Source organism: Ursus americanus, chromosome 15, assembly GCF_024610735.1.
Source record: "Ursus americanus isolate L20-20 chromosome 15, mUrsAme1.1.p, whole genome shotgun sequence".
NCBI lineage: Eukaryota > Metazoa > Chordata > Mammalia > Carnivora > Ursidae > Ursus > Ursus americanus.
Window position 1 is genome coordinate 24,672,302 of NC_142141.1, and position 25,916 is coordinate 24,698,217.

Consider the following 25,916-nt stretch of genomic DNA (forward strand, 5'->3'; position numbering starts at 1 on the left):
AAAATCAAATTCCTCCCTATTCTTTTGAGGCCCTGAATGCTCTAGGCCCTGGTGCCTTTCTCCTCACCGGAAATCTGTCTTTCCCTCTGTGTTCTCCACCCATCCGGGGCTCCTTTGCCCGCCCAGCTTGTTCTCTTTTGAAACCGAACGCTGGTTCCTAATGCCTGGTTTCTTTCTTGTCTCAGGTCGCAGCCTAAAAGCCCACTCTCCCTCCCCAGTCACATCCTATCGTGTCATCCTGCTTTAATTATTTTCTCCCTAACTGGGCACTCTCTGATATTGAATACATGTTTATTCATTCTTTCTTCCTCTTGTTTATAGCCTGCAGGGGTGGGGAGGGGTTGAGGTGGGCACTAGATGGAGTGGAAGGTCAAGGGCACCTGTGAAAGAAGCAAAACGGTTAACCTCCTTTCCTTCCCTTTCCAGTGAACCTCTTCACAGTAATTTTAAGGAACTCCATTTCATGTCTAGAGATGATCCTCAAGTTTCTGTCAACCATCAGATCCAGAGCTTCCGGAAGTCAGAAGTCATATTGGGAAGCAGAACACCTGGGTTCTACTCCTGATGCTGTCCCTTGTGACTGGAGGTAAGTCAATAGGCCTCAGCGTTCTCACTTCTCCAAAGGTAGTTGATGCCCCACCACCCCTCACACCCAGCGTGCCCCTCCTTCCTAGTCCTGGAGAGGGTCAAGTAAGACAAGAAGTGTAAAGTATTTTGCCAACTCCCTGTAGGCTGCCAAACTTACAGTGGCAACAGATGCTGATTTCGGGGTGTATATTTCTGGATGCACAAAACTCTTCACATTCATTATTTAATCCTAATAGCAGCTCTCAAGGAGGTGCTATATTATGATGCTCCCATTATAGGTGAGGAAATGAGACCCAGAGATGTTAGGGATGACTTGCCCAAGGTCTCAGTTAATAAGTGACAGTAATATGATTTTAACCTAGTTACATCTGACAGCAAAGCTCATTCTTAACCACTACACCCACTGTGTTGGCCAAATGTAAGAATCTACCGTGCATCCTTGCATATAGTAGACACCAATTAAACGGGTGTCTATTTAATAATTTAATAATGGCTATGACTTTCTCTTATTCCATACTTTTAAATCCACATTGCAGATGAGGAAACTGAGGGTCAGAATATTAAGTTACTTAAGAGGTCATGCAACTGGCCGGAAGTGGATTTTGAGGTGGGACAGAGGTAGATTTTTAAACTGAGAGCAGCCAGATGCCAAAACCCAAGAACATGTGGCTGTGACCCAAGGCAAGGGAAAGGTGCTAGAGAGGAAGATTTAGACCAGTCGTTGGTGCCTCTCTCCCTCCCAGTTCAGCATTTCCAACTGCTATTTAATGCGGTGGGCCTCTCTGGCTCCCCCCACACACATCCCCAGGGGCCCCCTGCAAGTGGACTTTGGTCTGCCATTCCTACCTTACCTTCCTTAATGATCTAGGTCCCTGCAGCAGGAATCTAAGAGGTGAAACAGATAACCAAATCCCTCCTAATCTGCTTTTCCTCAATAACAGCAGGTCTGCTGCCCAGCCAGCCAGAAGCCAGGTCTCTTGACCCCTCCCATGTAAGCCTGGGCATTTTCCCTCCTGTCGGTCTCCGAGTTCCCAGAGGCGCTGGCCCCTGGAGGGTCACATATTATAGCCATTACTCTATCCCAAACTGCTTTTCAAAGAGTAACTAGAGTGAGGGTGTTGTGGGCCAACAAGTAAGTCATTTCAGGTGAGAGGCCACCCGAGGAATTACCTCTGCAGTCCTTCCTGACCAGCCACACTTCCCAGGCAGGACAGGTCACTTGCTCTGAGGCCTGGCTATAGGGGGCCCCAGGCTGACCCCCATTATTGAACAGGCTAGTCCAGATTTGCTATTCCAACTTATTTTCACAGCTATGGGTATTTCACTTTTTTTCTTTTTTAAATTTGATTGTTGTTGAAAACGGGTAACATGTACAAGTAAATTTAAAAGATCAAAGAGTTTAGGATGAAAAGTAAGTCTTTCTCCCACACTATCCATTCTTACCCCATTGTTCCTTCTGGAGGCAAACACAGCACCAGTTTCCTGTGTTACCTTCCGGTTATTCTATACCAGCAGTTCTCAGTCCTGGCTACACATCCGAATCTCCTGGAGAACTTTTAAAAGATAACAATGTTTGGGTCCCATTCCCAGATAGTATGATCAAATTCAAGTAGAGTGGACTCAGGCATTGATATTTTTAAAAGCCCCCCAGGAGATTCTAATGCCCACAGAGGGTTGGCAAACCAGTGATCTATGCAGGTACTAGACCCTATCTCTTTAAACAAAAAGGACATACAATATACACTATTTCACACCTTTTAAAAACTCGTATTATATGTTGAAGACTGTTCCATATCAGTGCATAAAGAGCTGCTTTCTGGCTATCTATTGCTGAGTTAAGGAATCACTCCAAAACTCAGTGGCTTAAAACAGCAGTCATCATTTTGCTAATTTGCAGTTTCTGTGGGTCAGGAATTTGCTCAGAGCTTGACTGGGTGGTGTCTCATAGACCTATAGTGAGATAGTGGCCAGGTTGGGGACAGGGCATGAGGACGAAGCAGCTGAAGGCTGTCTGGACCTCTCCTTGTGGCTCTCTGTGTGGGCTAGTTTGGGCTTCCTCACACTATGGCAGTCTCAGAGCAGTCTGTGCTTAAATGACAGGTAATGACTTCAAGAGCCAGTGTTCCAGCAAACAAAGAGGACACTGTATAGCCTCTTACAGTCTAGCCTCAAAAGGCACATAGCTTCACTTCTATTGTGTTTATTTGGTTGAAAGTCATAAAAGCCTGACGAAGGGGTGCCGCCTAGGTGTCTCAGTCAGTTAAGCATTTGACTCTTGATTTCAGCTCAGGTCTTAATCTCAGGGTCTTGAGTCCATGCTGGGCATGGACTCTACAGAGGAAAGAAGGAAAGAAAGAAAGAAAGAAAGAAAGAAAGAAAGAAAGAAAGAAAGAAAGAAAGAAAGAAAGAAAGAGAGGAAGGAAGAAAGAAAGGAGGGAGGGAGGGAGGAAGGAAGGAAGGAAGGAAGGAAAGAGAGAAAGAAAGAAAGAAAGAAAGAAAGAAAGAAAGAAGGAAGAAAGGAAGGAAAAAAGAAAAGAAAGAAAGAAAAAGAAAGAAAGAAAGAGAGGAAGGAAGGAAGGAAGGAAGGAAGGAAGAAAGGAGGGAGGGAGGAAGGAAGGAAGGAAAGAGAGAAAGAAAGAAAGAAAGAAAGAAAGAAAGAAAGAAAGAAAGAAAAAGAGAAGGAAGGAAGGAAGGAAGGAAGGAAGGAAGGAAGGAAGGAAAGAGAGAGAGAGAAAGAGAGAGAGAGAAAGAAAGAAAGAAAGAAAGAAAGAAAGAAAGAAGGAAAAAAGAAAAGAAAGAAAGAAAAAGAAAGAAAGAAAGAAAGAAAGAAAGAAAGAAAGAAAGAGAGGAAGGAAGGAAGGAAGGAAGGAAGGAAGGAAGGAAGGAAGGAAGAAAAGAAAAGAACAGAACAAACCTGACTGATTTAAAGGGAGGGCAGTAGACCTCAAATCTCCATGGGAGGGGTGTCAAAGTCACATTGTAAGAAGGACATGTGGGGTGGGGCATCTTTGGTCACAGCAGCTGAATAGTACTCCAATGTTTGGGTGCACTGTCATTGATTTCAGCATTGAGGGACATTTATGTTGTTTCCATTCTTTTAATATTACAAAGGGTGCTTTAAACTATTATAAATGTTTTTCCTCTGCCCTCTATCCCCACTCCTTAGAAGGGGCTTGGTCTTTTGATCACTCAACTCTCAGGGCCACTGTGTGGCAGGATAGGACGTAACCATTCTGAGGCTCAAGAAGTGATCCCCTCTCACTTTGGGCCTTTGAGGGAAATTATGCTGAACTGTCCCAGATGAGGAAAGAATGGAGAGCCAAGTAGTCAGGGAGAAAGGAGATTTTTGAAAACTTCCCCAACATTGATCCATGGGCTAGGCTTTGCAGGACGCTTGAGTGGCAAGGATCTGGGCCTCTCTCTGCCCTGGGCAGGTGGGAAAGCCTCCCATGTCGGTGGCCCTGGGTTGCCCTGGGAGACTGGAGGACCTCTGAACCCCTGCAAAAAGCAGAATGGTTGGCCTTTCAGGGGCCATACCAACCTGAATGAAGAGCACATTTATGGTATCAGTGTGAACAAAAGGCCAGAGGGCTGTTCTTTGGCTGTACTGAGTTAGACCAACAGACCTTCACATGAACCTGGGGTGGGGCAGAAGTCACAATAATTATCCAGATTGAATATCTTGCCAGCATTGGGAGATGGAGGCTTGGAACATAGAACATTTAATTTGGAGAAAGAAAAGGCATGTGACTCTTCACCAGGGTGAAGGAGCACAAGTCACTTTCCCTACAAATATTTAGGTACAGAATATTATGTTATTTGACTGGCCCACAGCAATCACAAGCCCCAGTTTCCCAGGTTTGTTCCTTCACGGGTATGTGCCAGGTGCTACGGGAGATGGTCATTCAAAATAGAACATGATCTTTACATTAAAATATTGACTTTCCCATTATTTCTTTACTTAAACTCTTGTATTTGGGGATATCAAAGATTAGTAGTGAAATTGTTCTGTCTTTCCGGGTAAGACTTTTAATAACAAGGTAAGAAAATAATCAAGCAGGTATGTAAAGATTTCACTACACAAATATTCAGTGAGAGTACCAAAAAATTAGGAACAGCCTAAATAACCAACAGCTAGAATGTTAAACAGGTTATGACTCAGCCACCCAGTGGAAGGCAATGAGGCCATTAAAGAAAAATATTTAATGGCACAGAAAGATGTTTATGTATATTATTAAACAAACAAAATGCATATTACCTCATCACAGTTCTGTTATAAAATTATATGATTAGAAAAGAAGGATACACATCAAAATGTTTCTCTGGGTGGTAACCACTCTCTTCTTTTTATTTGCCTGTATTTTCTCAATTTCCTGCAACACCAAGATGTATGACTTTATAAAGAGAAAAGTAAGAGTTTTTGTTTAAAAAAAAAGAATAGGAAATAGATCTATTTGCATTACTTCTGCTTTCTACGAATACCACTGCCTTGTACTCGACTTCCATTATCATTCTTAAAGGTTACATTTATTGGGAACTGGCCATCAACCAAGTTCAATAGAATCACTGCCTCCAATCCTCACAACAGCTCTATCAGTATCATTGTTATCCACAAACTGCAAATGAGAAAATTGGGACCAGAGATTAAGTGACCTGCCATATGTCAAAGTTTGTGAATGATAGGAAGAGGATTCAAACTCAACCCATTCTGGAGCCAAAGCCCAGGTGTATTCTCCTGCCTGTTGCCTTTCTACTGCTATGGTCACAGAGCAGGTATTTAGGACCTAATTTTACCTGTCCTTTCAGGATTCCTGAGTTCCTAACTATCTTTGAGTTACAGATCCCTTTCAGAATCCTAGCTTTAGGAAAATGCACAGAAGGTTAAAACGCCCTCAGGACAAACTTCTACCAAGCTCATCCATTGACCCATATTAGACCCTCAAAGTCAAACAAGGAGAACATCACAGACTAGCCAAGTTTCAGGGACAGACCAACAGGTAACCCAAGTAGTTGAATAAAGTTACTGAGTCAACAGATGACCGGACATTTAGGAACTGATAACAACTGTAGGTCAAGGGTAAGAACAAGTGAAACATGGGAATGAGCCAAGGTAAGTATAAACGAGGGTGGAGACCAACCAGACTGTTTCAGTGATTATAAGGATGGAGCCAGGGAACTGCCTTCTCTTTCGTGGCTTCACCTAGCACATGGGGTTTGGCAAGCCAGGAGAGGAAAGGCCTTCAACCAGGAAATGGAGACTAAGTTGACATTGGACACCAGTGAAATGTGCTGAAGGGGGCTCAGTGTCAAGTTCCTCCAGGGCCCCAATAGCACACAAGTTACCCTGGCCTACCCCACTCTTTCTCATGTGTCTTTTTCCCAGTAAGCCAGGATGTCTTCTACACCCTTCTTCTTGCTTCTATGCCTACTCTCTTCTCACTCTCTCAACCCCCATCCTAGACCCGTTCCTTTCCTCTGGGAAGATTGCAACAGCTTCCTTACTGACTTGCTAGCCCCAGACTCATCTTCCTAATGCTGGTGTTTGAAACTTCTTTGACAAGTCCTCAGCTTACATACCTTCAACGACAAGGGAGCGCACTTTCTTCAAGGTAATCCAGTTCATCTCTGAAAGTTATGATAACCAATGACGACTGGATAACTACTATTAAATTGAACCCTATGAAATTGCTGTTTGTGTAGGACAAAAATAGTCAAATAGGGGCAATTTCATAGGGTTCAACTTAATATGCACTGGGTAATACATAGCTTGGCACTACACTATAAACTTTCTCAATCTCCACAGCAGTCATGTAAAAGCATTCTAATTTTACAGATAAGCAAAATGAGGTCCAGGAGAAATTAAATAATTTACACAAATAGTAAATGACAGGCCTAGGGTCAGCCCCAGATCTGACTCCTGAGCTCCACCTCTTAAGCACTCTGGGTGTTGCCTTCTTATAATAACCTATACTTCTGTCCTACTCCCTGGATCCTCTCTGAACAAACTGGCACACTCTCCACCCCCGACAGCCTTTCAGAGCTTCCTCCCAATGGAATATCCCTGGTTCCTTCATTCCTTCACTATTGCTCTTTACAAGAGGGATGAATGGTGGGAGCTTGTGGAGACCTTTCACCCAGTAATGGAATTTGTAGCACTAATATGCCAACCATCCCCATTCAAGTAGGTCCTGAATTTCAGAGTCCTATTCTTTCAAAAAAAGGTGACACACCTTTCCACAAATGCCTTTTCTTGACCCATTTGGTTCCTTGCTTTGTCCTATTTCTTTCTTTATTTCCCCCCCTTTTACCTCCAAACTCACAGTCTTAAAATCACCTATGGACTCAGCAATTACACTTCTGGGTATATACCCAATGAAATTGAAAATATATGTCCATACAAAGACTTGTGAGTGGAAGTTCATAACAGCCACAAAGTGAAAATAACCCAAATATCCATCAACTAATAAATGGATTTTTAAAAACCTAATAAATGGTTAAACAAAATATATAACTATAGTATATCTATGCAGTGGAACATTATTTAGCCATAAAGAGAAATGGAGTGCTGATACATGCTATAACATGGTTGAACCTTGAAAACATTATGCTAAGTGAAAGTAGTTGGACACAAAGGGCCACATATTATATAATTCCATTTGTATAAAATGTCCAGAAGAGGCAAACCACTAGAGAAAGTAGCTTAGTGGTCACCAAGTGATGAGAAAGTAGATTAGCAGTGGCATACCATAACAAATATACTAAAAAACACAGAATTGTACACTTTAAAATGGTGAATCTCGTGTTATATGAATTATATCTCAATTTCAAAAAATTTTAAGTCACCTATGACTTGAGTCACCTAACTTTTCAAAACTTTTCCCTTTCTTCACCCATGAAATGTGGATCTTGGACTAGAGATTATTCTAAATAAGTAGCTCCAGCTGTTCTTTCAGAAGAATCCTCTAGCAAGGCTTGTGGTCAGGAACAGACAGGTCAGCCATTCCTGGTCAGTCTTCCCTCACTCTGAGCCCATCTAGAGTCATGGATCCTGGAGTGTTTGGGACACATTATTAGATGTTTTATGGATAGGGAAATCAACAAAACCTTGAGAGAAGACAGGATTTTTTCAAGGTCACAGAATGAATCAGTGGCATTCTGGGCCTGCAGTCCTGTTTTCTTCTTTCTAGTAGTATGTGTTTCTTTTTTAGACTAGACTACAGAGAAAAATTTTTCCTAACCCTACCAGTAGACCCTGCTCCCAGTGAAAGAAACTTCAGATTTCCTTCCACTAATATCTGAAATCAGGCCTGCAAGCAAGTTAGGAGGTCACCCGCTGCAAATACCCACTAATCTGTACCTACCCAACAATTAGAACTGAAATTTTTCAACAGACTTGATTTTCTCATTCTGGCATATTGAAAAATAAGGTAAAAGTAGATTTCTTGCAAAGCAGTTGCTTCCTAAGCCAGTTGCAACTAAGCCTCGTTGGTATATTATGAGAAAGCACCTGGGCTGGGCTTTTTTGGAGATTTTAAGAAAAGATAAAATTTTACTTCCATCTTCAAAGAGCTTGAGTTTGATGAGAGGACATATGTGCAGAAGAAATACAGCCTAGAATGTAGACACTCCCATTGAAATGGAAGGAAACCAATAGCTTGGGGGTTCCAAATAGGGAAAGAGTCTAGTTGGGGTCTCAAAGAATCCATGGAGGGAATGGCATTTAGACTGGGTGGAAGGAAGAGGCAGAGGGCACAGCAAGAATGAAGGTGCAAAAACCAGAAAGAAGGAAGAACACTAGAGTGGAGCTTAGAGTACCTGTTGAGAAATTGTGAAAAACTAAGCAGAAAGAGTATTGGGGCCACATTCTGAAGAACTGTTAATGCCAGGATTAAGAAAAACTGCTTACTTTCTGAGGGGAGGAGTTGGGGTAAGAACAGTCTCATAGACTCTGGTATAGCCTTGGAGAGCAAAAGTAGCATTATTCATCCAAATGCTTAGAGGGCTGTAAGCTCTCTAGGTGTTTATACTAAAAAATAGAATGTTTATTACAGCATTGTTTATAATGCTAGAAAATTACAGACAACCTAAATGTGTAACTGTAGAGCAGTGGTTCTCAACAGACGTGATTTTAACCCTAGGGGACATTTGGAAATGTCTGGATTCATTTTTGGTTGTCACAACTTGAAGAATTCTAGTCTAGTAGGTGGAGGCCAGGGATGTCACTAAACATCCTACAATATATAAGACAGTCTCCACAACAAAGAGTTACTGGGCCCAAAATGTTGATGGTGCCAAGGTTGACAACATGTATATATTATCTTTAGTTATACCTAAATCTTTAAAATATATATTAAATCTTATAAATAATATGTATTTTAATATTTTCCTGGAGAATATGCATGTGTATGTATATATATATAGTCCATATATTTTAAAATATCCAAAAAATATTGTAGTGGTAATATCTGGGATTACATTTAATTTCAGTATTTTTCCTTTGTGTCTTCTTGTCTTTTCTAAATTGTACTCAAGAATATATAGGAGTTTTTATTTTGTATGAGTCAGGGTTCTCTGGAGAATTGGCTCACATGGTTATGGAGAAGTCCCACAATCTGCTGTCTGCAAACCGGAGAACCAGGAAATCCATCGGTATAATTCAGTCTGCATCCAAAGGCCTGAGAGCCAGGGGGCCAAAGGTGTAAGTCCTGGTCTGAATCTGAGGACCAGGGGTGCCAATAGCCAAGGGCAGGAGAAGAGGGAAGTCCCAGTTCAGGTAGAGGGCACATTCACCCTTCCTCCACCTTTCTGGTCGAGTCAGGCCCTCTCCTGACTGGATCATGCCCACCTTACTAGTGAGGGTGATCTGCTTTACTTAGCCTACTGATTCAAGTGCCAATCTCTCGTAAAAAACACCCTCATAGACACACCTGGAAGTAATGTTTTACCAGCTATTTGTGTATTCCTTACCCTGTCAAGTTGGCATATAAAATTAACTGTTCCAGACTTACAATTAAAACAATTTTTTACTGCGCATCAAGAATGTGCCAGACAGCACCGCAAGGCCTAGGGAATCCGCCCTGGCGGGTCCCTGCCTCATGCAACTCCCAGTCTAGATGTGAGGACAAACAACAAAGAAACAAACAGACCAAAAAAACAAGATAATTTCTAACAGTAATAAATGCAATAAAAGAAATAAATAGGATGATGTGACAGTCAGGACCTAGGGCGGGTACTACTAGGGATAAGACGACAAGGGATGACTAGCATGAGCTGAGACCTTGAGTTTGAGAAGGAGCTGGTGTGCAGAGAGCTGGGGAAGAGCATTCCAGACAGAGGGCTCACATTATTTATGGTGAGAATTTAGAAATTCAGGTTGCTGTGTGGCCTGCCAGGCCAAGGGGTCACCTGTGGACACAGTGCTGAATGGGCACAATACTCTAAGAATTTACTACACACTACAATAAAGGAAGTAATCTACTTTCCATTAAAGTTCATTTGCAAAGTTCAGAGTGCCAGCAACAGTCTATTAGCCTGCATTCCACAGTGTTTATAACCTAGAGACACCAGGCTTTCCTAGGCATATTCACGGAAATGAACGTACATTTCATCAGAAAGAAAATGTTCTCCTCCTCCCCTGGTGCACTAGAGGGTACTTCAGGGAAGATTCTGGTATCTCAAGATTCAAAAAGAGCCGACAGCAACTAGACTACGTGTGCATTTCTGACTGACAATCCAAAAAGATAGAGATTGTATCCAGAAAAACCACATTAAAGTGCCAAGAGAAAGATGGGGGCTGGGGGAGGAGTTTAAGGGAAATAGATTTTAAAAGCGGGGCTCTACAGAAAGGACAGAAACGAAAATGATCACTAGAAGTTACCTCTGAGTAGCAAGATTATGGGTGACTTTAATGATCTTCTTTGTGTATTTTCTACAGTGAACATGTATTTTTCTAATAAAAGAAAAAATATGAACGGTGTTATTTTTACGAGGGCCCCTTGAATTCTGAAATTAAGGGGTCGTTGACATCTAAAGCTGGGAAAGACTTTGATGCAGATTCTGAAATTGGGCCCCGTAGGGGCCAGACCCCTAATGTACACACGGAAGCAGGCTGAATGGTGAGCATGCGCAGTGAGGCCGTGCTGGGGAGGCGCCGGGAAAGGCAGCACAGAAGGGTGGCGTGAGGGGGAAGGGGGCGCTGGGAGCGGGGTGCGCAGCCCCTCTCAGCTCCAATCATTCCTGCCAGGGAGGAAAGTGGGCACAGAGTTGTTAGATGTTCCGATTCTCCAGCAGAAGCTGAACGAATCTCCTCAACAGCGTAGGTAGGCTTCTGTGTCAAACGTTGAAGGAAAACACGCCTACAGTAGCGGGTCTTCCCTGTGCTGCCGGTTGGCAGTCTCTGCTTCGGGGTTGTTGTTAGTTTGGCCCACCTCCGGCTCTGTCTAGAAATCCCTTCTCAGCTGTTAGGCCAAGGTGAAGAGGAAACTCTCACCTTCATTCCCTCCCCCCCCCCCCAGTCTGAGGCCTGGCAGCCTCTGGAACCTTCTGATCCTCATAATCCTTGTTCTCGAGAAATATTAATGATTTAATCTCCAGAGCTCTCTCCTTCACCTCTGCAGCCACAGCCGCGAGATTCACCAGCCAGACCCACAGAAGCCCAGCTTGGCACGAAACAGCTCTTGACCCCGTTTTGCCACAGACTTCCCTGGGAAGGCCAGCTTGAGCCTCTCTACGGGGGTAGCCAGTGGGATTGGAGCCATGGGCGAGGTGACGGCGGAGCAGGTGGAGAAGTTCCTGGACTCGAATATCATGTTTGCCAAACAGTGCTACAACCACCGCTACCGGGCCAAGGTCATCTCAGAGCTGCTGGGGGCCAAGGAGGCAGCCGTGGACTTCAGCAACTACCACCCGCTGAGCAGTGTGGAGGAGAGTGAAGTCATCTTCGACCTCCTGCGGGACTTCCAGGAGAATTTGCAGGCGGAGAGATGCATCTTCAACGTCATGAAGAAGCTGAGCTTCCTCCTGCGGGCAGACCGCATGAGCCTGTTCATGTACAGGGTCCGAAACGGCATCGCAGAGCTAGCCACCCGGCTCTTCAACGTCCACAAGGATGCTGTTCTTGAGGAATGCCTGGTGGTGCCCGACTCCGAGATTGTGTTCCCCCTGGACATGGGCGTCGTGGGTCACGTCGCGCACTCTAAAAAGATCGCCAACGTCCTCAACACAGAAGAGGTACCCTCTTCCCCATAAGAAGGGGGGCAGGGAGGCATTCTTCCATGGGGTTCTGGAGGGGGGTGCAAGTGGGGTGGGGAACTGCTGGCCATCAATACTGGGCTCGTCATAGTTTGGCACTTCTCTTAATTTATTTACTTCTAACATTTTATTTGGGAAAAAAAATTCCAAACCTAACAGAAGAGTTTAAGAATAGTACAGACAACTGTATTATACATCTTTCATCCAAATTCGCCAGCTGTTCGCTCCTTGTCACATTTGCTTTCTCTCTCCATTTTTTCTGACCCATTTGCGAGTCAGTAGCAGACAACATGCTGTGTATTTCCACAACAAGGACGTTTCTTACGTATCCACAGTACAGTGATCAAATGCAGGAAACGTAGCATTGAGGCAATACTATTATCTAATAAACAACCCAGGTTCACTTTTTGCCATTCGCCTCAATTATACCCAGATAGCACTATCTCTGTAGTCCCCTCAAATCTGAAACAGTTCCTCAGTCTGTCTTGTTTTCCACGACGCTGATGTTTTTGAAGGGTGCAGGCCAAATACTTTGCAGAAATGTCTCTCCATTTGGGCTTCATCTGTGTTTTCATGATTAGATTCGAGGTCGTGCGTTTCTATCAGCAGTCTCCTCGAGTGATGTTGTGGTTGTCTTTGTGCATTACATCAGGAGACATATGATGGCGGTCTGTCTCATTACTGGAAATGTTAATAGTACCACTTGGTTAAGCGCTTGGCTCTTGTTTCTGAGTCCAGCATTCCATGAGATTCTCCTGGCAGCTCTGATAAAGACCTCTTTGATCACCAGGACAAAACACTTCATACAGTTCTCCCCATGGCTCTCTGCCCCGGGGGCCAACTCCTACTTATTCTTGGATCTCAACTTACAGGTCAGTTCTTCCAGGAGGCCCTCCCAGATCCTTCTGTTACAGTTTCCTTCCTAAAACCATTTATCATAATAAGCCTGAGGGGCCAGGGACCATGCTGCCTTATTCTCCACTGTATCCCAGCAAATGTCTGGCACAAAACAGAAGCTCAGTAAATATTTGGCATAAAAAACTCACCATCAGGTAATTATACTCAGTTCCTTTAACACCTGTCTTGCCCAAAAGAATGTTCGCCCCATTATAGCAGGGCCCACGCCTGGTCAGCAGCACTGACCAAACCAAGAGCCTGTGTTCAGGCATTTCCAAGATGCAGCCTGGACATTTTGTGACTATGCTCACCTTACCTCTGGCCTTGTTTCAGATTAAGGGTCATAAGGTTAAAAGGGGAGAGAGGAGGCTCCAGAAATTATCTCATCCATCTGCCTTATTTAATAGCTGAGGAGCCTAGAGTCGGGAGAGCTTGAGAAGCGGCTTGTCCAAAGTGACCAGGGAGTTAGGGCAGAGCCAGGACTTCCCATCCACAAATGCAGGAATTCGAATGGGTCATCTCTTTGACTTGGGTTCCTTGACAAGACAAGAAGCACAGACCTCCGCCTCTGTAGGAGATAGTTTTCCTTGAAATCCACTGGGCTGGATCTCCCATGGGGCTCATCTTTCCCGTTTCCCCTTGGACATCCAAGGGGGGGGGGATGGGAATGGTTCTGCGGCCAGAGGGCTTTCAACTAGCCTGGAGTCTGTTTTCCCTTCAGCTCTCTCTAGACTTTAATGGCAGCCAACGTGGATTTCCACAATCTATAGCATAACTGATTATCCCTGTTTCACAGATGGTGAAACTAAGACCCAGAAAGGTTAATAACTTGCTCAGAGGGCGCCTGGGTGGTGCAGTCATTAAGCGGCTGCCTTCGGCTCAGGGCGTGATCCCAGCGTTCTGGGATCGAGCCCCACATCAGGCTTCTCTGCTAGGAGCCTGCTTCTTCCTCTCCCACTCCCCCTGCTTGTGTTCCCTCTCTCACTGGCTGTCTCTCTCTGTCAAATAAACAAATAAAATCTTTAAAAAAAAAATAACTTGCTCAGAGCCACTCTGACAGAAAGTGACAAAGTGGGTATTTGAACCCAGGCACTCTGGCCTTGTGCCCACACTTTTCACTGCTCTGCCGTACTTCCTCCTTAGCTATAAAATGAGGGCATTTTAGGTGCTGTTTATCAGTAGTCATTTCAAATCGTAGAGCAGAGAATTAAGACGTTAAGCTTTGACGTCACATCTGGGTGTGAATCATGACTGTGACTTTCTAAGAATAGTGCCTTGCCTTATTGTTGAGTCTGCCTGGGCTCACTTCCTCATTTATAAAATAGGGCGAGAATACCTACTGTGCAGTGTTGTTGTACGATCAAAGGAGCGAATTATTTCCTGTCTAGCAAGGTTTTTAGCACATTGTAGTGGCTGCTGTTGGCCGCTCCTTATTATTATTACTGTTCTGTGGTTATTAAGGGTCTGTTCTAAGGGATGGATGATGGACCAGGTCTGGGTGGGATTTGGAGAAGAATCCAGTCCTGTCCTTCTGGAACTTTCAGTTTAGATTCTGTTGGTGGGAAAAACCGAAGAGAGGTGCTAAGATTTCTGTCAAGCCTGGTGTTGAGGGACTGAGGATTTAGGCTGGTGTTCTGATGCTGACGTACCCTGGTCTAAGGGTTTGCTGAGCCCCTGTGCTAAGGGAACGCCCGCTATTTCGGGCTCAAACCCAAAGTTCACTCTGGAAGGAATGCCTGCGCTTCCCTGGAAGCTTTTGAGCCTGGCTTGGTCTCCCTGGCTGGTGACTCGGGCCTGGGGGTGCAGTTTGCTTCCAGGCCAGCAAGCCTTGGTACTCAGCATTTGCCTGTGTGTGCTCCCTCCTTGAGGAACCTTGCTCTATTCGGGACTCTGGATTTTGACTGGAGGCTGCGTGGAGGAGGAGGAAGATGGTATAGACTGTGGTCTGGGTTGACCCTGTCCCATCAACAAGTGATAGCCTTCAGCACCCTCAAAACACTTGGGCCATGGTTACAATCACTGGATTTTTGAAATGCGAACCCATGAATGAAGAAGTTTCCCAGGGTTGTAATATAACTCCCCATGTCCCAGCAAATTCCTGCTCAACCTTGGGATTGCCTCAGGAAGATTTGCCATTAGGATCCCTGGATAAAATATAGGATTCCCAGTAAAATTTGAATTTTAGATAAACAAATATTTTAGTATAAGTACATCCCATGCAATATTTAGGATATACTTATACTTTAAAAAGTATTTATTTACTTGGAATTCAAATTTAACTAGGCATCTTGTATTTATTTGCTAAATCTGGCAACCCTACTAGCCCTTCAATATTTGTATTCTTTATGCTTTTGCCTTAGGAAAGCCCACAAGGCCTGCCTGTTCCTGTCTGGTTTATTTGCCACTGGTCCCTGGCACCTAGTCCAGTGCCTGGGACAGAGTGGGTACTCATTTCATTACAGATGATTACATGCATTAATAAATGATGACCCTTGCCCAGTTGGCTGTGATATTGTGATTTATAAAAAGAAATATTTGTTTGGTCTTTGTCCTGATTCCTGACACAGAACTCCTAAGACTCTTACCATTTCCTAAGTGATAGGAGCATCTGACACAGAGCTTCTAAATTCCTTGGAATTTCCTGTCTCGTAGATGGTTTTGTGTTCTAAAGAGATGACTTTTGGTGGGCTCCTGGTTGGAGCCAATCACCAGAAAGCTCAAGCTATGATTACAAAGTTGGAACTTTCAGCCCACCTCTTCATTCTCTGACCACAGGAGATGGGCTGGAAATGGAGCCAATAGTCAATCATGCAGATGTGATGAAGCCTCCATAAAAATCCTCAAAAGAACAGGGTTCAGAGGGTTTCCAGGTCGGTGACCATAGGCACGTGCCAGCAGGGTGGTGCACCTCAACTCTAGGGACCAGAAGTGCCTGCTCTCAAGACCCTTTGGGATCTCACCCTATGTATCTCCTCACGTGACAGGTTATCTGTATCTTTTATTGTGTCCTTTATCAGACAATAAACCTGTAAATGTAAGTATTTCCCTGAGTTCTGTGAGCCGCTCTGGCCAATTATCAAACCGAAGGAGGGGGTTTCGGGACCCTGCTCTAGCCATCCAGTCAGAAGGATAGGTGACAAACTGGACTTGTGATTGGCGTTCGAAGTGGGGACAGTCTTGTGGGATTGAACTCTCCTCTGCGGGGTCTGAGGCTGACTCCAGAGAGATGGTGTCAGAACTTAGCTGATTCGTTGGACAGTCAGCAGGTGTCAGAGAACTGGTCAGTGTGGGAGAAACACCTACACATCTGGTCTCAGAGCGGCGTGAATGTGTTACTAGTGTGAGAGGAAAGGAGCACAGGGAGTTTTTCCAACACACGACAATTCCCATTTCTGAAGACTGAACCTGAGGGCACATTTCCAGAGACTCTCACAGCTGTTGTCCCTCCCTGCGTGGGAGACCCAGAACCCCAGCACGCTAGACTGGAAGGAAGCCTCAAGGAGGACCCAGTCCAACACTCTGATTTTACCAAAGGGCAAACTGAGGCTCAGAGAATCTTCAACTACTGATAATGTACTGACTGACCCCCTGAAGCCTCAGAGAACCAGTCCCTCCCTCCCATTCACCCATCCTGTGGGGACATCCTTCACGTTATGGTTTGAATTGTGGGTTCATGTTTTATATGATGCTCCTATTATTCTGTGAGAACCCAGTGAGGACAACCTCTTCTTTCTTATTGGTCTTGGCATATCCAGTGCTTCTCACAGAGCCTGTTTTCAGTAAATATGAATGAATGAAAGAATCAATCAGTCAATCAGCGTATCAATATATAAACCAGTGAATGAATGGCTGTCCCACTTGCCAGCAAGGGAGTTGTCTATAGAACAGGGAAGGTGATGGTTCTATGTGATGGGGCTGATGTGAGAGTTAATGAGATAAGAGATTAAGTCATAGGGTCGGAGACCGCGTATATCATTGTTGCTCCATAAACAGTAGATCTCACCAACGGACACAACGGAGCTCGGCTCCGTGAAGGTTTGAAAAGAGGAATTGGGATTTCTGAGAACGAGAAGTCGTCTTGCGTTGCATTGCAATAGAATCAAATCTGTTCACAGGGGCCTCCAAGGCTCAGCCGGAAGAGGCCCCTGCCCACCTGTCAGACTTCCTTGCCCTCCACTCTCCCTCTCCCTTGCTGTGCTTCAGAGACTCTGGTCTTCTTTCTCTTTCTCAGATGGGCCAAGTCACTGCCCCCTCCTGGCCTTTGCACTCCCTGTGCTCCCTGCTTAGAATGTGTTCCACCCACCCGGCTCCCCTGAAGCTTCAGCTCTCAGCCTCACCTCTACAGAGAAGCCTCCCTTGTTCGCGGCCGTAACCGCAGGGTCTAGAACGGTGCCCAGCATAAAGGCACTCCGTGAATGCTAACTGAATGAATGAATGACTCTGGGCTTTCCCTAAGCTGGGCCTCTGAGTCCCCGGACTTTAAAATAAGCAGTTGGAGTTAAATGGCTTCTAAGGCCCCTTCTGCTTTTGATAATCTGAGTTTCTGTGAAGTGGTCGTGTAGCACACTTTCTAGGCTGAAAATATAAGGATGGCAATGATTGTGCAAACACCAGTGAGCTGGCAGCTGTATTACTCGTGAGAGAGTTCTGGGGCTCTCAGTGGGAAAGAGGGTTCTGGTAGATTTGGTAGCATCTGCTTCAGATGCAGGTAAGGCCCAAGTATTGTTTTCCTTGATAGAAGTGAATTTTGCAAGATGGAATGGTTTCATGAAATGAATCTGACCGTGCCCCACCCAGGCCTGTGTGTAGGGATTTATCGGTGTCCTTAGAGAATGACATGGAAAACCGTTCATGACTAATGCCTCTTTAGAGATTTTGCTTAATCCTCTGGTGCTAATTCAAGTAGAGCCCTATAGGCTTCTCTTAATTCCTGTACCCTTCACCTGGTTTGAGACACCTTCACTGACCACAGTGCTGTTGCCTGTCTGTCTAATCCCACTCCTGCTCGAAGAAATCCATAGATGCAGACCATTACTCTCTGAATTTCTCTATCGTGGGAAAGGTTCTGCACACTCAATTCTAGAAAAGCTGTGTGAATCGGCTCTATGAAATACGCGTCCTTTCTCAGAACAGTACTAACTGTGCATGTCTGGGCTGGCTCGTGTCCCAAGCAACGCCGATGGTTGGGAAAACTCATAGTGCTACCAAGAAACAGAAAGGTGGATTCTTTTGGATTTAAGACAACAGTTCAGGCTTTCTCTCTTCTTTCTGCCCTGTGCTGGCCTCCCAGGCTGCTTTAGAGGTGGGGGGCCAGGATGTGTACTCCTCTGTACTCCCCCAGCTCTGAGCCAAGCCCTAGGTCCTGTATTACTATTATTGATTTGTCTGTGAGGGGTCCTGAACCTTAGTCTCCCTTGTATCCCTAGCGCTCAGCATAAGGGCTGACACACGATGGGGCTTCCAGTAAGACCTGTGGGATAGGGATATCCTTTGGACTGATTGAGTGGTGCTAGAACTGAATTGCTCAAAAAGCTGGAAGTACCAAGTTCTTTTGTTCAGTGACCAGCACCCAGGTCTACCCTTACCGAGGCTTCCCTTAAAGGCAGCAGAGCTGAGGGAGGGTTCTGGACACACACACGCGTGCGCGCGCGCGCACACACACACACACACACACAGCAAGTCACATTAACTCTCTGGAGTCTCAGTTTCCCTTTGTAGAGAATGGGCTACTCGGGATCTCTACGTCATAGAATTAAAGTGAGTTGATGCAAGTAAAATGCCACACGTGATACCTGCTAGCAATTGTGATTATTCTCCTCACTAGAGTCTTTTCCTCACTCAAGTTTCTATTTTGGGCTTAACTGCTATCACCTCAAGAGAGGCTTTTCTAGCACCCCTCCCCAGGCAAAGTCAGTGCCCCCCACCCTCAGGCCCCCACAGAGCTTTGCTCTCATCTCCTCTATAGTCCTTAGTAAGTTGATTCTCAGACTTTCTCCTACTGGATTTTGGAGGCTTCCAGGGCAGAAATCACCCCTGATTGCATTGCCCTTGCTGAACAGAAGTAAATGGAAATGTCTTCATTCTCTTGTCAAAAGATAATAGCGAGTCCCCTCCTCCCACCACCTACCATGGGCACATGTAGGCTCCGGGCTGTTTTATTATCTTTGCTCTTCCTCTGCCCACCCATGCCTGTCTCTGTCTCCCTTCAGGATGAGCATTTCTGTGACTTCGTGGACACCCTCACAGAGTACCAGACCAAGAACATCTTGGCTTCCCCCATAATGAATGGGAAAGACGTGGTGGCCATAATCATGGCTGTGAACAAAGTGGACGGGCCCCACTTCACCAAGACAGATGAAGAGGTAAGAATGCTTTAGAAACTGCCGGGGTGGTCATGCTAGCAGCTCTCCTAGCTCGAGAAGTCCCCTGAACCTTGTTACTTGGCCTGGCCTTGGTTTCCCCATCTGTAAGATAAGGGGATTAGTGTGATACTTTCTAAGGGAGACAGGACAGGGTAATGGTTAGGCTGTTGGGCTCTGGAGCCTGGAGTACAGGGATAATTGTCTTGGCTCTGCTAATACCTAGCTGTTTGACTTGGGCAAGTTACAAAATTTCTTTAAACCTCAGGGGGGTTTTGTGTATTTGTTTTTGTTTTTGTTTTAAGTAGGCTCCGTGCCCAACATGGGGCTTGAACTCAGGACCTTGAGATCAAGAGTCAGATGCTCTACCAACTAAGCCAGCTAGGCACCTCTGAGCCTGTTTTCTTATCTGTAAAATGGGCCTAATTTTACAGTATCCATCTCTAGGAATACTTGTGATGATCAGATAAGAGAACATACCTAGATGACTTACCACAGGGACAGCAAACTCAATAAATAGTAGCAATTTTTCATTAATACATCTTATGAACATTGACAGTCTACATTCTAGGAGTCTTATACTCTTACAATGCAACATTTTATGAATCAACATTCCATGATCCATCTGCTCAAATTGCCTCTGATGATTTTAAAATATTCAAATATTTGCTGAAGATAGAAGTGGCCAGAGGAGGGATTTCTCCTTCTCATCTATTTCCCCTCATGCTGTTTGACTTCCAGATTCTTCTCAAGTACCTCAATTTTGCAAATCTAATCATGAAGGTATACCACCTGAGTTATCTGCACAACTGTGAGACTCGGCGTGGTCAGGTAAGGGGTTTGGCTCAAGGGAATGGACTGAACATGTCTTTTTACTGACACATTGATGTGGTAGGCTGGGAAGGCAGTGGTTGATACAAGCGCCTGGGAACCATCATAGAGTCTCTGAGTAGCATCCCAAGTTTGTAAAGTTGTATCCCAGAGTGATTATATGTACAGTTTTCAAGTCAGGCGACTTAGGTTAAGTTGTTAAGCCGTTTACCAACTCTAAGACCCTGGGCAAATCACCTCCCCTGTCTGAGTTTCAGTCTCCCCCATTTGAAAAATGGCTAATATTGATTGGTTCCACCCTCAAAAGATTGTCAACAGCAAATGAGATAATGCACTGGTGTTCAATTAATGTTTGTTATGATTATTCTTATTAACAATCTATGAAATAAAAGAAACAGAAAGAGTAGGACCCAATATAAGCTGGTCAGTTACTTCAGCTCTCGGGGCCTCAGTTTCTCCATCTGTAAAATGGGAATAATTATCTTGTCTCTGGGTTATTGTGAGCTGCTGCTTTGTGCCTCAGAAACTTTGACTCGGTTTTTGTGTTTTGTTAAGATACTGCTGTGGTCTGGGAGCAAAGTCTTTGAAGAGCTTACGGACATCGAGAGGCAGTTCCACAAAGCCCTGTACACGGTCCGAGCCTTCCTCAACTGCGACAGATATTCTGTGGGGCTCTTAGACATGACCAAGCAGAAGGTGAGAAGGCTTCAGAAACAGACATCTCCAAGAATGGGTTAAAGATACAGCGGAGCCCAGACTTGCGCCGCACATTCAGTTCACAGGGAAGAGGCAGGGAGGATGTGGCTGGTTGTGAAAAGGTCTTCACAGGTCTTCCATACTGAAGAGTAGAGTACCAACCTTTAAAGGGGAAAGTCGATCTAGGACACAAGTGAATGAAGACAACCTGGTCTTCCCTGGCCCGTGGGAAAAGAAAGCATATGTGAGAAGGCTTGATGAGGTGGTGAAGGTGAGTGATAAAAAGGTTCCATGTAGGGTGCAAGCCAGAAAGAAGAAAGTTGCTAACTTCAGGAATTCTCAGAAAATGCACTCAAAGGTGAGCATAAACCTTCCCCATGGTCTGTCAAGCTCACAGCCCATCTGGGCAGTTAAAGTGGAGGCAGATGCTTGGATCTGGTCCCTCTGGAAGCTCAGGGGGCAGATCTGCAGAGGCTAAGGACTCAGACACTGATACGGCCCCCTGCAGTATTTTTCAGCCATGTTTTCCCCAACCAATTCCCCTGTTTTTCTTCCTTTACCTGTCTCTTCTTCCCTGCAGCTAATCATTTTCTGCTTTGGAATAGAGTTCCAGAGTTATCTAGATTTGGGCTTTTTTTATCCCAAAGAGCCAAGATCCAGGATTCCTGTCAGTTTCATTTTGTAGGGCCTTGTGCTAAGTGTGGTGCACTGACCAATGCAGACCCTCCAAATATTTGGTTTAACGATTAAATGAATTGCAGAATCTGGAGTTGGAAAAGACCTTGGGTCTAGTCCAGAGGCTCCCAGACTGGAATTAGAATCTTCTGAGGAACTGTTTAATAAATGCTAGACCACATTTCCTGACAGGCTGCTTTTTTTTTTTTATTTAATGTTTTGTGAACATCTCTCCATATCAGTACATGTGGATTCTTTTTAATAAGCCTTTATGTTTGAAATAGCACATATACACAGAGGTGAGAACTAATTACAGGTGAGTAGGTCAATGAATTGTACAGAGTGAACATCCTCATGTAACCACCACCAAGATTAAGAGATTAAACATTATTAACACCTCAGAAGCCCTCGCTTACTAACTTCCATACCCTCCTCCCTGAAGGTGACCACTGTGACCTTCATGACTTCATTAAAGAAGTCCCGGGTGGGCCGTAGACTTGACATAGCATTGGGAAGGTTTATGCCCACCTTCAAGGGCATTTTCTGAGAATTCCTGAAGTTGGTAACTTTCTTCTTTCTGGCTTTCACCCTACATAGAACTTCTTTATCACTCACCTTTAATGCCATGTTAATTTGGCCTATTTTTGAAGTTCCTATAAACAGAATCATACAAATATATATTCTTCTGTATCTAATTCCCTTTGTTCAACATTTTGGTTGTAAGATCCATCTTTATTGCTCCACATAGCATTCGTTCATTCATCTTCATTCTTCTGGAATGTTCCATCATATAAAAAAATCCTCTAAGTGTTTATTCATCCTACTGTTGATGGGCATTTGAGTGTTTGGGCTATTATGAATATTGTTATTACGAACATTATACATATCTTTTGGTACACAGTTGTACCAATTTCTTTTTACCTAGGAGTAGAATTTCTGGGTATTAGTTTTAATAGATATTGCCCATCTGATTTCCAAAATGATTTTATGCTCCCACGAGCAATGTATGAGGATTTCCTTACAATACTTGGTATTGCCAGTCTTATTAATCTTAGCCGTGCTGGTGGGCATGTGGTGTTATCTCATTAGGTAGTAACATGAATTCCCCTAATGACTGAAGAGGTTGAACATTTTTTCTCATTTATTGACCATGTGGATATCTTCAAAGAAGTACCTATTCAAGTCTCTTCTCCGTTTTTAAAAATTCTTTCGTCTTTTTAAATCTTAGGATTTGTAGGCATTCTTATACATTCTAGATATGAGTTCTCTGTGGAATACACACATTGCAAATATCTTCTCCCACTCTGTGCTTTCATTCTCTTAATAGTATGTTTCAATGAATGTAAATTCTGAATTATAGTGTAGTTTGATTTATCAATCTTTTTTTTAATGGTTATTGATTTTTGTGTCCTACTTAAGAAATCTTTCCTGGCCCCAAGGTACTAAAGATATTTATCTATGTTAACTCTAAAATTTCATTGTTTCAACTTTCACATGTAGCTCTATAATCTACCTGAAATTTTTTTAAATGTACAGTGTGAGGTAGGGTCAATATTAACTTTTTTCCATATGGGTATCCAATTGACCCAGCACCATTTACTGAAAAGACCATTCTTTCTCCACTGTCCTATTGAAAATATCATCTTTCCCTAACATACCTCTATCATCATTCAAGTGTCCATATATACTGGACACTTAAGTTTTGGATTTTGTTTAAGAAGGACTTCCCCAACCTTAATATTATAAAGATAATCTGAAATAATCTGATGTGCTCTGATTTTAATCTTTCATTCATCTTGAAATTATGAATGTGTATGGTTTGAGGTAGGGACAAATTTTGTCCCTCACTCATTTTTCTCCAGTTAAAGAGTAGTCTACCCTTTCTTCACTGTTTTAAAATGCCACCATTTTGATATGCTATTTTATCATAGACCAGATTTCCATAAATTCACGGGTCTTATTCTGATTTTTGCTTTTGAAATGGTTCTGTATGTGATTTTGGTGCAGGTGGGCTATCTACTGGTTTTAGGGAATGTCTGATTCTAGGGCAGATATTCATTTCACTTTTTGATTTCTGAACCAAATATTTTGCCGAATATTGCAGAGTCCGGCAGTAAGTCATTTGACACACCTTCAGTAAGTAGCAAATGAATGAATTCATACAAATGAATGGCTCTTTCTTAATCAAAAGAATTTCTGAGTAGTTGAATTCAAAAAGTGCCCAGTCCACACCTTAAAGGATCTGACCCCAGGTACGGGCTGCTGTGTGTGGTTGTATTCTGCTGTGTTTCTTCTGAACTCCCTCTCAAAGAGGAAAGCCACATTTCAACAAGAATATTCTGCCTTAGTCATCCCCAAAATATGTAACAATCTAGCAATTAGAAGTGGGCTGGTCTTCACAGAATCATTCTAATGACCTGCCCCCCCAGGTAGCTAAGCTCTTATCTGAGCTATTGACACAACGAAAGAAGTCAATAAAACCACTGAATTGTACATTTTAACTGAGTGAATTATATGGCATGTGAATTACCTGTCAATAAAGCTGTTTAAAAATAAAAGAAAGAAGAACGAGAGAGAGAGATTGAGAGCAGGAAGGCAAGCGTAAATACTCTCCACTGTCCACCCAGCTGCTAGTTCTCTATGGGACAATCTTCAAAGCCACTCAGTGTTTGACACGGAGGGTGTCAGCCCGATGTATTTGTCTTTCCTCTGGGCTCCTCTAACATCTGTGTTCTTTTTCCATTACTGTTTGGTTCTTACCCTGTCTGCCTAACTATAGTTACTTGAGTACTTGATTGTTTCCTCCAAGAGGCAGCAAGATCCCCCCAGGGTGTGAGCTCTGCCTTATTCGTCTCTGTGTATCTAACAGCAAACATGTTGTGAGGCTCAGGTAGGCTCCCTATGCACATTTTCACCCGGAACTGAATTTCTTCCTGCTGTGTAGTCAAGACAAAGAGTCCAACTGGGCAGAAGCTTGAGGGCATGGAGTTTGGATTTCATGTGGACTTTCTTCTGCTCCTGCTCGGCATGATGGAATAGATAACCTGTCATGTTCAAATGCGAAAGAGGCCAAGAGCAGAAGGGCTTAGCATTCTACCCATAATGACCCAGCATGAATGGATCTCTATCCCTAAATAGCAACAGATGAATGAACAAAGAGGGCAATGGAGCATGGAGACCTCCTTTGCCCGGCCCAGGAAAACCAGTAGACAAGTGGCAGGGAAGAGCTCGAGCGGTGTCCCAGAGAGTTTCTTCTTCTGACGCTGTGTGCCCGTGCAGTGCCTAGCTGGCTGGCCCTTTCTCTCTCCCTGCCTGTATCTTTAAATTGTCTCATGAGTGTCATCCTTTCTTGATGGAGCCCAGATGGGGGTCTGTCCGTATTTGGCACCATTGTTTTTTTCTTTCTTATTTAGGCAAGATATTTTTTTTCCTGATTCCAAAAGCAATGAATTTTATTACAGAAAAATTGCTAAATAGAGTCTCACTGCAATTACCCAGAGAAAACCAGTTGTTGATGCTTTGTTGTGAATTCTCTGAGAACAGTTTCTATGTATAGTTAAGCATTGAGGTTACATGATCTATATTTTTTTGTCACCTAACATTTTTTACTCATCAGTGAAGCCAGGGCACCTTTTTAATCAACATATAGATGTCTGTAGCATTATCGTTAATAAATGTACCATAATTGTCTAATGAGTCCCCTCTTAACTGGATGCCCAGGCTGTTCCGAACTTTTCACTATTATAAATGATGGTGCCGAGGACATCGTTTCAGCTAAACCTTCGGTCACATGCTTAGCATGTCCTTAAGGTCAATTTCTTAGACACAGAGAGCCCAGTTTCCTTCTCATGTTCGCTCCCACAGCATGGGGAATGTGAGGGTGCTCCTATTTATTGCTTAATGATTAGACAGGCTTAGTTCATCAATATCTTGAAGCACAAGCATGACCAACATCCTCTAACAACATCCTCTAATGCTAATGAACTTTGCCTCCCTTCCAAGCTCAGTTTTCAGTGAGCTCTTCCCAATTTCAGTGATAGCTGACTCATCTAGGTGAGTCCTTTTCTTAATCTCCTTTCCTTGACCTATTTTCAAGACATGTAATTATTGTCTTTCTCGTTCCTAGGAATTTTTTGATGTCTGGCCAGTCCTGATGGGGGAGGCTCCACCCTATTCAGGTCCCAGGACTCCGGATGGAAGGGTAGGTCTCTCTCTGCGGCCTGTATGATCTAATGTTTATTGAAATGCAAATGTAAAGCACTATAGACTTTTTCACTTAGATACGTATCTTCTCTGGGTTGGGTGATTTCCCTTGAAGGTCTGACAATTGTTCGTAATTGCCATGCCTTGTAATTTGCAAGGTATTTTTAATATCTTGTTAGAGTTTCATAGTAACCTGGTGGGATTGACTATAGAAGAATTAATATCCTCATTCCACAGATAAGGAAAGAGCCCCAGAAAGGTCAAAGCTATCTGCTCAAAGATTCACCCAGCAAATGTTTAGAATTGCAGATAATTAGAGCTGGAAATAACCTTAATATTTAATTGAGATTGTATAAATTGATAGCTAGAAGGTCAATTCCAGCCAATAGATGAACCTATTTGGCTGCATACATTGAA

General features: G+C 43.7%; 1 protein-coding gene across 1 annotated transcript in view; it reads left to right on the forward strand.

Moving 5' to 3' along the window:
- The first annotated feature begins 170 nt into the window (after positions 1-170).
- PDE6A (phosphodiesterase 6A) overlaps positions 171-25,916 on the forward strand; it is a 71,699-nt gene continuing 45,953 nt past the window's right edge. The window contains exons 1-6 of the mRNA XM_045815328.2: positions 171-586; positions 11,205-11,817; positions 18,945-19,097; positions 19,836-19,925; positions 20,481-20,621; positions 25,423-25,497. Of these exons, the coding sequence (XP_045671284.1) occupies positions 11,344-11,817; positions 18,945-19,097; positions 19,836-19,925; positions 20,481-20,621; positions 25,423-25,497 (933 nt within the window). The 5' untranslated portion in view covers positions 171-586; positions 11,205-11,343. The remainder of the gene's footprint in view (positions 587-11,204; positions 11,818-18,944; positions 19,098-19,835; positions 19,926-20,480; positions 20,622-25,422; positions 25,498-25,916) is intronic.